General features: G+C 36.3%; 1 protein-coding gene across 1 annotated transcript in view; it reads right to left on the reverse strand.

Annotated features, from left to right (window-relative positions):
• ARID1B (AT-rich interaction domain 1B) overlaps window positions 1–15209 on the reverse strand; it is a 405049-nt gene that overhangs the window by 275404 nt on the left and 114436 nt on the right. The window contains 1 exon segment of the mRNA XM_068550751.1: window positions 3379–3507. Within this exon segment, the coding sequence (XP_068406852.1) occupies window positions 3379–3507 (129 nt within the window).

Raw genomic sequence — 15209 nt, forward strand, 5'->3', positions numbered from 1 at the left:
CTGCATGACAAAAAAAGGTACCACAATTAATGTCAAAAGACAAACGATAAGATGGGAAGTGAGTAATTCATATCATGGACAGAGGTCTAGTCTCCCTAATATACCTAGTTTTTATTATATAAATCAATTTTTAAGAGACAAACAACTGAATAGAAAAATTCAAGATAAAAAGATATGAATTGACAGTCCAGGAAAAAAGGAAACGTAAACATTTTTAAATATATAAGATGTTCAAAATCACTCATAACAAGAAAAATGTAAATTAAAACTACATTATCAGATTGGTAAAAATCCAGAAGCTTCTTAAAACCATGCTACTGGCACATGGTAGGTACTCTCACACATCAATGGTGGGAGTATAAACTGGCACAACCCCTAAGAGGAACAATCTAGCAATATTTACCAGAATTACAACTGCATATACCCACTGACACAGCCAGGAATTTATCCTACAGATACACTTGGACATTTATGAAATGACACATATACAGAGCATCATGGCAGTATTGTTTGAATTGCAAATAACTAAAAATAATCTAAATGCCCATCAAAAGAGAACTGGTTAAATACATTATGATATGTCCATAAAATGGAATGAAGCTATAAAAAAGAATGGAGGATTGCTTTATGTACTCCTGTGGAAAGAAGCACAGAAAATATATTTAAGTGGGTAGGGAAAGGGGAATGACAGAGGACAGAAGAATGTTTACAGTATGTTACAGTGTACCAACATTTATGTAAAAATAGAGCCAACAATTAAAATATGGTATTTTGCTTCTTTATATAAAGAAACATACAATAAACTAATGAAGTGGTTATCTAGCAAAGGGTGAGGTGGGTGGTGAGCTAGGCAAGAGGAACTATTGTGGAGAATGGAATCTGTATCCTTTCCTCGTACTTTTTAATTTTTGAAACATATGAATGTATTGATTATCCAAAACATTACACATTAAAAAATGTTAAAGATACAAAGTGAGGTATCTTAATGGAACGCTAAAATTACCTTTTGTATCAATCACATTAACAAAAGACACAACGTTATACTTGCTGATTATCTCCTAATACAAAAATCAACAGACTGTGCATGCTATATCTGGGAACAAAAGCAAAGTCTATAGGAAGGAATGTTCTGTCTGTTACAAAACACTGGCTTCTTATATTAAATACAGTTGAGCTCCTTTGTTTTTTAAATGCATGTGAATTCAGTATTATAAAGTCTTATTAAAATTTGGCTTGATTTTGAAAATATTCTAGTGGTTATTTTTACTTTGTTTTGGGATAGATTTGGGGGGATTATTCTGGTTTTGGAGGTGCTAACTATATCTAAAATGCTAGATTTCATTTCCTAGATAAACTTTCCAAATCTGTCTGAACATCAAATTCCCTAAAAACTAAAACTGTTCCTGTCAAACCAGACCCTCTAATTAGGCTACCTAAATGTCTCAGGCTACCTAAATGTCTCTGATTTCCACTTCTTTGTCCCAGAAGAGTTTACTGAAACTTAAAAAATATTTAGCTAACACACCATTGTAAGGCAATTATACTTCAATAAAGATGTTTAAAAAAAAAAAAAAATATTTAGACATTCTATAGTTAGGGAGTATGAAAACAAGAAAAAATTTCCAATATACTTTGAGAAATATTTGTTTTTCCTCAGAATATACAAAAAATGACAGTATTCACATTAAGGAATCATTTTTATATAGTATTTCCTGACATATAATTTATTGTATTCAAGTCAATAAAATAACAGCAGTATCGTTCAAAGCATAAAATAGACCTAAACTAAGCACATTAAAATAGTATTCATTAAAATAAGATTTTACCTGTAGTATGCTTTAAATATTTAAATATGAAGGATATTAATAACTAATTGCCATGTGGAAGAAGTCATCAGTGAATGCTTCATAAAGGAAGTAAATTTTGAACTTGGTCTTGAAGGAAATGACAGGCACTCAGAATCCTTAATCAAATTGGTTTTACAATCAGAGATTCATTTTAGCTCACTGAAGGAAAATGAGTAACATAATCTCTCTGTTGAGTCCTTCTTAAACTCTGATGACATGACAAAACATTCTGTCTACAGAGAAGCTCAATAAGGCTCTGAAAGCTCATGAAAAAGCCTGTAACTTTATATATCATAAACCCAGATATCAGTCTCTCTCACTTAAAAAGAAATGGTATTGAAAGGTTATTTAATTTTCCCACATTTTAATAAAAGACCAGACTAAATAACTTTGAAGTAATGTACATTCCTACCTCTATAAATTGCTTTATATAACCAAAATTTTGAAAACATATATGCAAAAAAGATTCTACAGATCTTCAATCTCAGCTGTTGTTTTAACATGTTTTCTTTGAAGTCATAAACTCTTTTTGGAACTCGAATAAAAGTCACATGGGAAAAGACTTCAAAGAACCCAAGAAAATACTTAAGAAATCGGCTGAATTTATTAAAATTAAGCTTCATATATTTATATATTTTGCTTAGCATCAACAATCTCTCCAAGCTGTGTACGTAGCACTTTAAAAACTGAATAGTCAATGTCACTGTCTTCCCCTCTCTTCACCACCCCAACCCACAAAAACGAAAGAAGAGAGGAAAATATAAAATGCAAAGTTACATTTTGATGCTTATGACTGAAAGTGCTATGAAAGCTCTATTTGAATTTAGAGTACAGGTCCTGAGCTCATGATACCTTTTAATATCACTCAGCGACAATCTCTAAAACAAGATGAAACTGAATCACTGTACCAAATGCATATGTACTATTTTCCTACAAATCATGTAAGCTGAAATACATAGTCCAATAACCTAAAAGAGTATTTAATGAGGCTAATTTAACTAGAAAGTGTTTAACATACTTAAAGGTACATGATTCCCTTTAGTATTTTAATACATTGTAATTGAAGTGATTATCTGTCTATAAGCTAGTTTAGGAAGAATAACACTGCCAAAGGCAACAATGTTTTGACCCAGTAGCACTTACCACTAAAACAAAAACAAATCAAAAGAAGGCTCAACATAAAAACACCACGTACGTGCCAACGAGAAAGATTAAATGATCGATAAAACCATTTTCCTGAATAAGCCTCAACGAAGTGACAGAGTACTTTCTGGAAAGATTCAGAACACAAATGACAAAGAACATGAAATGAGTGACATTTTCTGCTGTCACTAACGAGTAATGTAAGAAGCTATTAAACTAGTCATTCTTCCCACCCTTCAATCTCAAACATCCATTTGTAAACAAAGAGTTTAGATTATAGTTCTGCATTTTCTCAAAACTTCCATTTTTCCCACTGAGAACAGAAATGTTTTAAATGGGCCAGGAAGACATCTCAGAACAGAGGCCTGGGGACCAGGGCTGTGCTCACCTGCTGCGGCTGGTACCTCTGCTGGGGCTGGGACGGCAGATACTGCGCCTGCGGCTGCTGGCTGTAGTAAGTCTGCTGGCCCTGCTGGCAGTAACCGCTCACACCTGGCTGGCCATACTGAGGCGGCACCTGTCACGAAGTCAAGCAGGGCAAGTGAGAAAGTCAAGACGTGCCATTCAGCGAAATCAAATATGGTTTCAATTCAGCAACAGGAAGTGGGTTCTTTGCTAAGCAATTGAATTCGATATTTTTAATATTCTCTCCATTAGATAAATTGGCATACTGCCTTCTACTCACATACTATCAATGAAGACAAAAGACAAAGTATTTTTTGAAGCAGAGTTAAATTATCAGACATCAAAAATTGATAATTTCACAAAAATCCAGTGGCGGGGTCGGGGGGAGTTCCTAATACTGACGTCAAAAAATTGTTTCTGCTAGAAAGTCAAAGCAGCATTATGCTAATCCATTCTCATGCGACACTCAGATGAAAATGAACTTCAGTCCCAGCTCACTAATACTTTGTAGGATGCTTGTGGTTTGGGGACATGTTTGTTTCAACTAAGGTCAGAATGCCTCAATTACATTTTAGCAGATACCAGTTACAGCAGCAATTCCATTACCTGATACTATTTTGGCTAAAAAGAAACAACGTTGCTTTATAATAAAATGAAACCCATTTAGAAAACAATACTATGTATATCAAACAATATAACTATCAACATGAGTTCTTCATGGAAAGATAGTCATAGCTATACAAGAATAGTATTTTCCTAGTTGATAAAACAGCTACTGATATAAAGCAAAGTGTACTGTGCTACCAATACCCGAGTTACAGACAAAATGACCTGAAGTCAGTCTTCTCCATTTCTAATTTACATGAGCCTAAAAAATCTTGAAATCACTGTTCAAAGAAAAGTCCTTCCTCATTCAGTAAATACACCACTGATGACATTTTCTGATGTTCTTTCAAGTGAGAAATCTATTGACATTTTTTTTTTCCTAATTGAGAGAAAGAACAGGAGAGGAAAAGAAAAACAAGATATCAGGACGGCAAAAAGCACTCCTGGAAGGAGAATGGTGAAGTCACTGTTAATACCACAATATGGTCCATTTGAGAACTCCAAGAACTTGATCCCCACAAGCACACATACTTAAGAATTCAGTCATCAGTCCCACGTATACACTTAAAAAACAAATTGACTATAGAATACTGAATGAGGAAAAAAAGAGTGAGGAGGAAAATATTAAACACTTTGCCTCTAAGATCAATTAGCACAGTAATTGGCAACATATTCAATGAAGTAAAAGGAAAAAAATGCAGAAAGCTAAAGTTCATATTCCTTTTGACCCGATCTAGATTATTTTCAAGCTGCCAGCAACGCTGACAAAACATTTGGCCACGATGGCTTACAAATGCCTCTCATTTCGCAGACCCTAAGCTAGTAGAACAGACAAGTCTGTATTGAAAACCATTCAACAGCACAGTTGAATTCTTTGCTTTTATTTATTTTACAGCTTGATATCTCATAATGAATGTATGTCCCTGACATAAGCCAAGCCAAAGAATTTCCATAAAATACAACTCCACATGCTAGAATACCATATACTACCACAACACATACCCTTCCGTTCAACACCCATATGTTTGATTTGATATCTAATACTGCATTTCACACAAGCATCTTTGCAGTTTGATTTGAAGCAGTTAGGATAACACTTTGCCAGTGTTAAAATGACTGTAAAGCTCAGTCAACACAGCCAGCAACTCCCCTGTGACTTGCACTTTAATATGTTGACTTTCTGGTTTACAGAAACCCTTACACACAATATGGAAGTGGGGGGGGGGGTTCTATTTTCTAAGCAAGACAACAAGAGGACATATTGCAGGAGTCTCCTAACACTAGAGCAGCCATGAACTTACTAGATTCTTGTACTATCTATTCCAACTCCGAAAAGTGGGGAAGCAAGTCGGATGCAGGGGAGGCAGGTAGGATGGGTGGGAGTGTAAGCAAATCTTCAATGGATCCATAGCAACAATCTGCAGAACAGAGCAAACGTCAGAGGGGGAACCATCAAAAGCATCTGCTTGGGAGATTTCATCACTGTCTTCCACAATTAAAAACCTACTTGTTGTCCTTTAAAATACATGGTCTAATTATTTGGTACTAACTGGCTAACTAACCTTCTGAGACCCTGGGATAACTGACAGGGCCTGGAGCCAATCAACTGCATTTGGTCTATTGTCCTTACGTGGGAGCCATGACAAAACAGAGATTAGTAAATTCTAGTCCACCTAAAGAATCTCTGTACTAGAAACGTATGAAATCTAAATCCAAGCCCTCCTGTACCTCAGTTGTGTAAATATGATCAATCACATAATGATATGTCTTACATCTCCATCTGCAAAATGGGGCTACCTCCTCTATTAATTCCTATTAATATTATAACCAGCAATATTATAATCCTACCTGGAATTCTACACAGATTCTATTATTACTTATTAAACTAAGTTGTAGTGCTACCTCTAAAATATTAATTATTAACTAAGTGTTATCTTTAAAAAGCAATTTCTAAATACAATACACCTCAGCTGTCAGGAACTAATGTCAATTCTTTAATGGTCAATAATGTTTTTGCTTTAATCAATTTAGAGGTAGGGCTTTCAAAGTTCTATTATATGATTTTCTGACATCTTAAACCAAACAATCATTATTAAGAAACATAAATGGAAGGGTGGAGCCATAATACATGGAATGCCCCAGAGCCCACTGCCGAAAGTTGTCTGCACAAACCCCAGAGTAACTGTGGTCTCGCACTGCCGGCTTCTCACATGCCATCAAGGCCCTCAGCCACTGCTCCTCACTCCGACCTCCATCTTTAACAGCATCTGCTGAGGACTGAGAAACCCACTACACTGTTACGAAGACCCAAAGGACTAAGCCATGAGGGAAGCGTATGAGCTTTTATTGTCTCAAGTTTTGTGAAATCAATTTTGGCTACTAAGAGTCTTTTTGTTTATCTCTTAGTTCTTAACCATATTCAGGGTAAATAAGATTACCAAACTGTTGAATTCAACTGTTCAACAGTTCAACAGTTACCAAACTGTTGAAATTTAACCAAGAGTTACTGAGTTTCAGGAACCAAGTGCTGAGAATTCAGGATACAAAGCACTTCTGTCTCACATACCACCCCTTCCCTAACCGGCCTAACCCACCATCATTCTCATGCCATTTCTGATTTGATTTTACCACAGGGGAGATAATTAGATTTAGTCAGTTAACCCTTTAATTATGTGTTCATGTGTTTACTGTTTGTCCCCATCACTAGACTACACACTCCTACACCCATGGTATGCCTCCTGGAAGAGGGCCTGCCACTGAAATGTTTGTTGGATGGATAATGAATGTTGTTCGATGGATTATTAAATCAAGTTATTATTATATAAAACTTTAAACTAATGATGGAACACATTATAAAACTGAAATGACTTATACCATCCAAGTCTTTGATTCAGCTTCAACCAATAGCCAAAAACCCCAAACCTCACATTGACAGCAGCAGAGTACCCTCGGCTATTACCGGCTAACCCTCGAGGTCATTACTGCCCAGCAAATGCGCTGGACATTGATCACTAAACTAAACCAAATGGAAATCTCCAGAAAATGCCTAAGATCAGGGATTTTCGATTTGTTATTTAAAAGTAAGAAAAACAAAATTTTCTCTCATTTCTAAATAAAGAGGATCTTCAAGGGGAACATGAGCACACACAGTAACAAAAAGTTTTATTCCAATTTTCAAAGAAACGTGAATGCTTGCAAACATTACTGGAGAGGGAAACTATAGCTAAAAATGATTCATTTACTTTAAGTATTTATTTTAGGAAACTACTCTGATAAAGGACGTGAGTGTTAACTTTCAAATCTCTGTGTCATGTTAAATGTGCAAAATTCCAGGCCCCATTTTTCATTTTACTTTACCTTGAACTCTTTGCTCAGCTCATACTTCAAAACTGAAGAAATGATCAGGTTTATAGTCTCATCCTTTTCCTATCTAAAGAAGTTTGAGAAAGCAGTTTCTCCACTAAGTTTCAAGGTGCACTGCCCTATGACCCAGCAACTCCCCTTGTAAATACATACCCATGAAACACTCACATGTGTCCCAGGAAGAATATTCCATCCAACACTATTTACAAGAGCCAGAAAGAGGAAGCAATCTAATTCCAACACAGTAAGTAAATGGGAAAAATAGATTTTGCTATAGTCATACGTGGAATTCTAACCATAAAGTGTACAGTTTAGTGGCATTAAGTAGATTCACATTGTTGTGCAACCATCACAACTATCCATCTTCAGAACCTCACCATCCCAAAATGAAATTCTATTTCCATTAAACAGTAACTCCCCATTCCTATCCCCCACCACAGCCCCTGGGAACGACTATTCTGCTTTCTGTCTCCATGAATTTGGGTATTCTAGTTACCTCATATAAGTATAATCATACACCATTTGTCCTTTTGTGTCGGGCTTATTTCACTTAGCCTAATGCCTTCAAGGTTCATCCATGTTACAGCATGAATCAGAATTTCATTCCTTTCTAAGGCTAAAAATATTTCCATTTTAAGTATACACAATATTTTGTCCCATCGTGGGCAATGGGTGGGTTGTTTCTACCTTTTGGTTACTGTGAATAATACTGCTACGAAAATAGGCATACAAATATCTGTTCAAGCCTTTTCTTTCACTTCTTTTGGAAATATACCCAGCCCATAAGTGGAACTGCTGGATCATACGGTAGTTCTATGTTTAATTTTTTGAGAAACCGCCATACTGTTTTTCACAGCAGCAATACCATTTTTTAATTCCTGCCAGCTGTGCACAAGGGTTCTAATTTCTCCACATCCTTGACAACACCTGCTATTTTCTGTTTGTTTTTGTAATAGCCATCCTAATGGGTGTGAAGTGGTATCACACTCATTATGGGTTTGATTTTCATTTCCCTAATGATTAGTGATGTTGAGCATCTTTTGCATGCTTATCAGTCATTTGTTTATCTTACTTGGAAAAATGTATTAAAGTCTTTTGCCCATTTTTTAATTGGGTTGTTAGGTTTTTGTTGTTGAGTTGTAGGAATGCTTTATATATTCTGTGTATTAATCCCTTATATGATATATGATTTGCAAATATTTTCTCCTCTTTTGTGGGTGGCCTTTTTGTTCTCGTGATAGTGTCCTTTGATGCACAAAAGTTTTAAATTTTGATATACTCCAATTTATCTATCTTTTCTTTTGTTGTCTGTGCATTTGGTTTCCATGTCCAATAAATCACCGCCAAATTTAATGTCATGAAGCTTTCCCCTAGGTTTCCTTCTAAGAGCTTTACAGCTTTAGCTCTTATGTTTTTAGGTCTGACCCATTTTGAGTTAATTTTTGCACATAGTGTAAGGTAAGGGTCCAACTTCCTTCTTTTGAAAGACCTGTTGTTCTTACTCTAGTATATAATTTTCGTATCAGCTTCAGATCCTTTTGTTCTAAGAAGAACAGTTTGGTTTGATATCTACACTTCCCTCTAGAACTGTATTAAACGAATACAACACACATTCAACCCACTGTATAATCTGTTTATATGAAGTTCAAAAACAGGCAAAACTAATTTATAGTGATAGTAATCAAAACAGTGCTTGTGGGATATGGGGGCTGGCAAGAAACAGGGGTGAGGAAACTTCTGGGGTGATGAAAATATTCTGTATCTTAACTGGGATGGTTGGTTCATAGGTGTACCTTATTTGTCAAAACTCATCGAACTGTACACTTAAGATCTGAGCATTTCATTGTATGTATATTATAACTTTAAAAGTATGTATATACACTTAATAACGAAGAAGGTATCTAAACTTTTGACCTCACATTTTTTTCTAATGTATTTATGTCAAACCATTACGGCCTTACTTACACCTAGATGGAAGTTTCCTATTTGATAATAAAATAGTAACTGTTTCTAGGTGCTTAACAGGGAGTTTTCATACTTTCAATTTACATAATTCCAAAATATTACACAGCAATTAATACTGAAACAATCATAATGAGTATGTAAATTCAAATATTTAACGCAAGTCACAATATGTATAGGAACAATATCCCTTCAACCCAGAATTCTGCTTTTGGGAATTTATCTTAAGGAAAAATATAAAACAAGTGTGCAAAGATATGTGTAGCAAGGAGGTCACTGCACGCCCCTGATACCACCCCCACTCAAAAACAGGGAAGCAGCCTAAACGGTTAAATGTGCCTCCATAGAGATTGGTTTAAAAGGGGCAGGGTAATGATATTTTATTCAATAAAATATCACAGAGTCATTAAAATGAATGATTCTAATTGTAGATAATATGTATTGAATAGCAAGAAAGTCTGTCCCTGGATTTTTGAGGTGGGACTTAAGGGGTAGCAGGTTACAAAACCATATATATATTTTTTAATATGAAAATCTGTGTATGCGTGTTGAGTAAAGAATTAATACCCCAGAAGAATATACATCAAATGTTATGTATCATTTCTTAAACCAACTCTGAGTTTTTCATGAATCTATAACTAAATGCAATTTATTTTGGATTAATTATTGCTGTCTTTCTAAGAATTATCAAAAAGTATATTATAACAATTTATATTTAACAGCAGAAAGCTTAATTTTTATTTGTTTGTTTTTCATCATAAATTTGAGTCCTTCCAGATAAATTCTACCAAAAAAGGAAGACAAAAAGCATAGGAAAAATGAGTTCACAACAGCTACATTTTAGTCATTACTGTGGCATATTCTGCTGGCTTCTGATTTTACAGAAAGAGTAAATGCTATTTTTCATGCATAAGAGACAGACTGAAAATTCCCCACAGCAAGGAATTCAGATGCTAAGTCGATGTGTGGCTGAACCAACTGCAGGAGGAAATTTTATTATGTCAACATGTCCAGTCAAAAATAATGTGTTAGAAGGTAATAAATAAAGTTTACAAGGTCAAAATCCTACAAATGCTCCACAATCTATAGTCCCTTAAGCTAAGTTCCCAACTGAGACTTTTAAACAATTTAGGTGTTTTTTAAATTCACTTTCTTATTTTAAAAAGAAAAATAAATCTTGTCCTTAAGCTTGTCTAAGGGGGGGGGAAAAAAACTCCGTAACTTCCTGAAATTACTTCTTCATGCTTGAAAACTGAGCAACAATCAACGAATGTATACTGAGTGCTTACTGTATGCACTGTATACTAAAGCCGTAAGTTCCTTCAAATTTTGTCCAGCTTCCCTTGAGTAACAGAAAAAAGACAACGTGGGCTTGGAGGAGTCAGCAAAGAAGTCAAGGGTCAAGCAGCGTCTAAACTCCAGAACAGGCCTGGTGACCAACCACACAAACAAGCTAGTTACTCAGCTCTCGTTGCTACGGAGCCCACTTCCATTTTTGTCTATGCCCTTGTACCTAACAGATAACTTCCGGGCCATAAACACTGCTGTTGTTTAACAGGCTGAAAAATAACCAACATATCTGGGCTACTTTAGCCCACTCCCTTAGCTTAAAAAAATTTTTTTAATTCATAACAGAAAATAGCTTTACTTTTTGATTTGTGAAACTAAATTGAAAAGTTCTCATTTGTCATCAGCAATAAATCTTTTCTCACGACAAATTTTGCTTTCTAAAACTTCCTTATCAGGTACACACTTTATGTTTATAAGATCATAAACAGTGAAAATAATATACATATAATCTCTCTTGGATTTCTTTATAATTATTAATTGCCTACAAAATTTCACTGCTTATTCTAAGTCCAACTGCTCTATATTTAGCAAATCACAGCTTAAGCGAATACTATGTCAGACCAACGTTCTGCAGAGTGAATACTCTACATGGCTGTGGGAACTAAATGGTAGTGCCTTTCATGACCTCAATCTCCAAAAGTCGGTGATATGTCCTGAACAGTCTTTATTTCCTCTTCATAATCACTGTCATTCTATTACCCACAAATTTATTTATACCCTTCTTAAATTAATTTATATTTCTAGTCTCTAGAGGGTAACAAGTTCTGGAACATTACTATCCATTTTGTAAAGTGGTACATCCTTTAGTTTCCATAAAATTAACTCCAAACTTCAAGGAGTGCCCCCTAATGCTAGTACATGGAACTTGATTAACACATGCACGGTCAATCAATGCCAGCCAAGGCCTTTATTCTACCAGATCAGAGATTCCTTGTCAACTGCTTTCTGCCCCCAGTCAGTGCCTTGATTATTTTCACCGCCTTATCTAAACTGCTTTCACTGTTAGTCTTTACTGTGGAAGAGCAGCTAAAACAGCATAAATGATTCCAAAGGCACAGCAACCATGGCTGTACACAAAAGTAAAATCACTTTTCTACTTACTTTTAAAAAGAAACCTCTAGTACACATTTTGTATTCTGCTCTACCTCTTAACTACAGATGTTTTCACCTTTTTTTCCAGGTCAGCCAATTAGAGGAGATTTTAAGTATTCATAAAATGCAGGCATTCACTGGCAGTAAAATGCTTCCTCTCATTTACAACCAGTGTTGAACTAAAGTCTTACTGTACACAAAATTAACACACAAGTGTATAATTGTAGTTTTATGCTCAAGTGCCCTAATTATGCACTTTAAAACACTTTCTTCCCAAGGATCCATCGAAGGCATTTGATATCACAGATCTATGAGGTCTACAGTGCACTTCTTTGACAAAATAGAAGCATAACAAGAAAAAAAAACCTGCAGCTTCAGAAGGAAAGTATGCATGCAATGTACATGATGATAAATCTCATTCTAAAAATTTTAGCTAGAAAAAGAGCATATTTCCAATGTATATGAATGGGTGAGGGGTCTACCTAAGAGTAAAAGATGAATTCTTACTACCTGTTCTTGAAGCAACCAGAACCAGCATACCAAAGCAAGTGGTCTAAAATCTTTCATAAATCATCATGGGGAGAAAAATTCACCTATGAGTCTGCAAGCCTTACTAATACAATAATACAAGCAAGAAAAAAACTTAATAGTAAAAGGAGCCTTGCTCATTTCTAACGCAGAAGCTTTGACATCTAGGTTACTAGTATTTACACTTAAAACAAAATGAAAAATAAGTATTTTCCATACCAAACACACGCAGTCATTTTTAAATTAGAGAATCATAACTATGGAAATGCATCAACATGGTTTGCATGAAGCCCTACTTCTGTGGAGCTCACTGTATGTACAGAAAGAAAAGAAGGGCTCTGAAGGCCATCTATAGAAATAAATAGGTCAACTCTGCTAACAGAAGCAACATTTTCTTAGAAAAAGCGACTTAAAAATAAAAAAAAATTTTTAAAAAGGAAGGAAGGAAAGAGGGAGGGAGGGAGGGAGGAAGAAAAGGCCTGAGCTGCCTCACAGGGACTCAGTTGTCTCCATTCAAGAAAGCACTTTACCAAGAAAACAGGCACGTGATGTTGTATGTAATGAATACATCTCACTGAAAAGCAACTTGGAGTTTCCATCTTTCTTGTTATATTACTGGCCAAGCTGCAACAGGTAGTTCTAACTGGTGAATATAATCTTTGAGTTGTTTCAATTCTTTAAAAAATATATAAAAAGATTACAAAATCAAAAGTCCGAACAGTACAACAGTACCTCACACACATATTAGAACAGGAGTTTTCTAATAGGACTTTAAAATAAGTGTGAGGCTACAGTACGTTCATGTTTTTAAAAACCACCCACTTGGTCTACACACACATGGTAAGAACACTATTGTTTACTACAGGTAAAAAATGGAAAATACTCAGCAGTGCAACTGATGGGAACTTCTTGCCTAGCTGCCCTCCTGGCCAGATTTCATAAAGCACAGAAAGAGGAGCCAAGAGCTTTGCCACTCTCCCACATAAACCCAGCTGCCAAAATGGATGTGCCAAAAGGGCGTTTCAGAGAATTTTAAAGAGATAACCTTTGCTGAGGCTGCAGGGTCAACTTTGTAACCGCATGACTGGAACATGTGCAGTGAATGCTAGATTGAAAAGACTGTTCTACTGCAGATAACTATGGAGTGGGGGAAAACAGAGAAAACAGGGATTTAACAGAATCAGACTAGAATTTTAAAATAGCCAATGGAGAGACAAGCAACTGGTATCTTCTATGGAGGGGAACTTGATGGTGGGGGGACATGAGGAGAGAGACCATTCACGGCAGGATCTTTCTACCTTGGGGATTTTATACCATGCATTTAAATTCCGTGTGCGTGTGTGCGCGCGACTGTGTGTGTGAGATTTGTTAATGCAGTTTTGAAGTTGTTTCTTTTTTCTTTCTTTAATTAAAGAGTCAAAGCGGGGAACTATGTGATTACACTTTTCCAAGAGTCTAAAGTTCATCCTTTGAGGGTAAGGTGCCTAGTTGCTTCTATATCCTCTCTCTCCTGTTCACAAAAAAAAAAAAAAGAGAGAGGGAGGGAGGACGGAGGGAATGATTTTAGTAACTGAGTTTATAAAAATGTGAGTAAAAAAAACCACCAAGCCCCTCAAAAATGGATATTTCAAAAACTATATTGTGTTAAAATGTGATCCTTTAAAAATATACAGTCTAAGTGTTCTATAAGATACCTTTTAAAGAAGAAACTTGTACTCATTTATCTATCCACCCCTAAACGTAAATAATGTATATGGTGAAAACCGTATGAATGAAGAAAAATAGTAGCGATGGTAATGCAAATGGGTCAGACTTCTCCATGTAACACGGACAAAACCCAAACCTGGCTTCCTCTGAGACTTTGAGAATTCAGTAGACTGAAGAATCTAAGAATAGACACTCCCAGGGGACGAACCAGTATGGGGACCTTTACCGGCATCCCCCCTGAGTAAGGCACTGACACTGACTCGGAGGGTGGGGAGACAGCTGCAGGCTTTGTCCTGTGCTACCCAGGGACACAACAGCCTTCAAATTACCATAATTAGCTGGTCATTTTATTTTTTGCCCTTTCAGAATGAACTCATAACAAATAATGAGGAGTGAAAATAAAGGAGTCCTTTTGCACTGGGAGGTATTCCTACCAGTAACCCACCCTCTCTCACAAATCAGTGATATCTCCCCTGAACCCCACCTGCAAAGGTAAGACTAGAGGAAATATATATGCACATTAGTGGCTGAAAAACTGACTCCTTGCATTTTATTCCCTGGATCATAGTCTGAGTTGGGGGGCCGGGTGGAAATGCTCAAAAATATATGCAACACACACAATCACATATTTGGATCAATAAGCTATTGTTTTAAACTGAAAATACACACTCACTCCCCCATCCTCAGAAGGCTAAGCCTAATTACACTTTATTGTAAATTATTTTATCATCCGCTATTAGAACTGGTAGAGATTTCAGAGATCACTGGTTCAACCCTGTCCCTATTAAGATCAAGAAGGTAGGGTCAAGGGTTAGGAAACCCGCGCAATTTCACCCAGCTGGAGTCTCAATCGGAACTCAACTCTCTGCGCACACCCCCTCCCCACCCAGGGCTCATTCCGCTCTCCCAGGGCGCTCAGTCATTGAATGGAAGGACTGCGGAGTAGCATGTAAGCGAAGCATGGAGGACACTCAGGCTGGGACAGGAAGAGCAAAGGACACTCTGGACACCCTGCTCTGTTCTAGCAGAGAGCAATCTAAGAACAGACAAGAGTATTGGGGAGCCCAAAGAACCTAAGGGAAGCAGCTGGAGTGGGAAGGGGTTGAAAAAACGGAGCTAGGTGAGTAAAAACACCATGGCCACAAATGAGAAATGTACACACATTTTTTTGTTTTAAACACTGAAATTAGAAAGAATTAGGATATA

Source organism: Eschrichtius robustus, chromosome 9 (assembly GCF_028021215.1).
Source record: "Eschrichtius robustus isolate mEscRob2 chromosome 9, mEscRob2.pri, whole genome shotgun sequence".
Taxonomy (NCBI): domain Eukaryota; kingdom Metazoa; phylum Chordata; class Mammalia; order Artiodactyla; family Eschrichtiidae; genus Eschrichtius; species Eschrichtius robustus.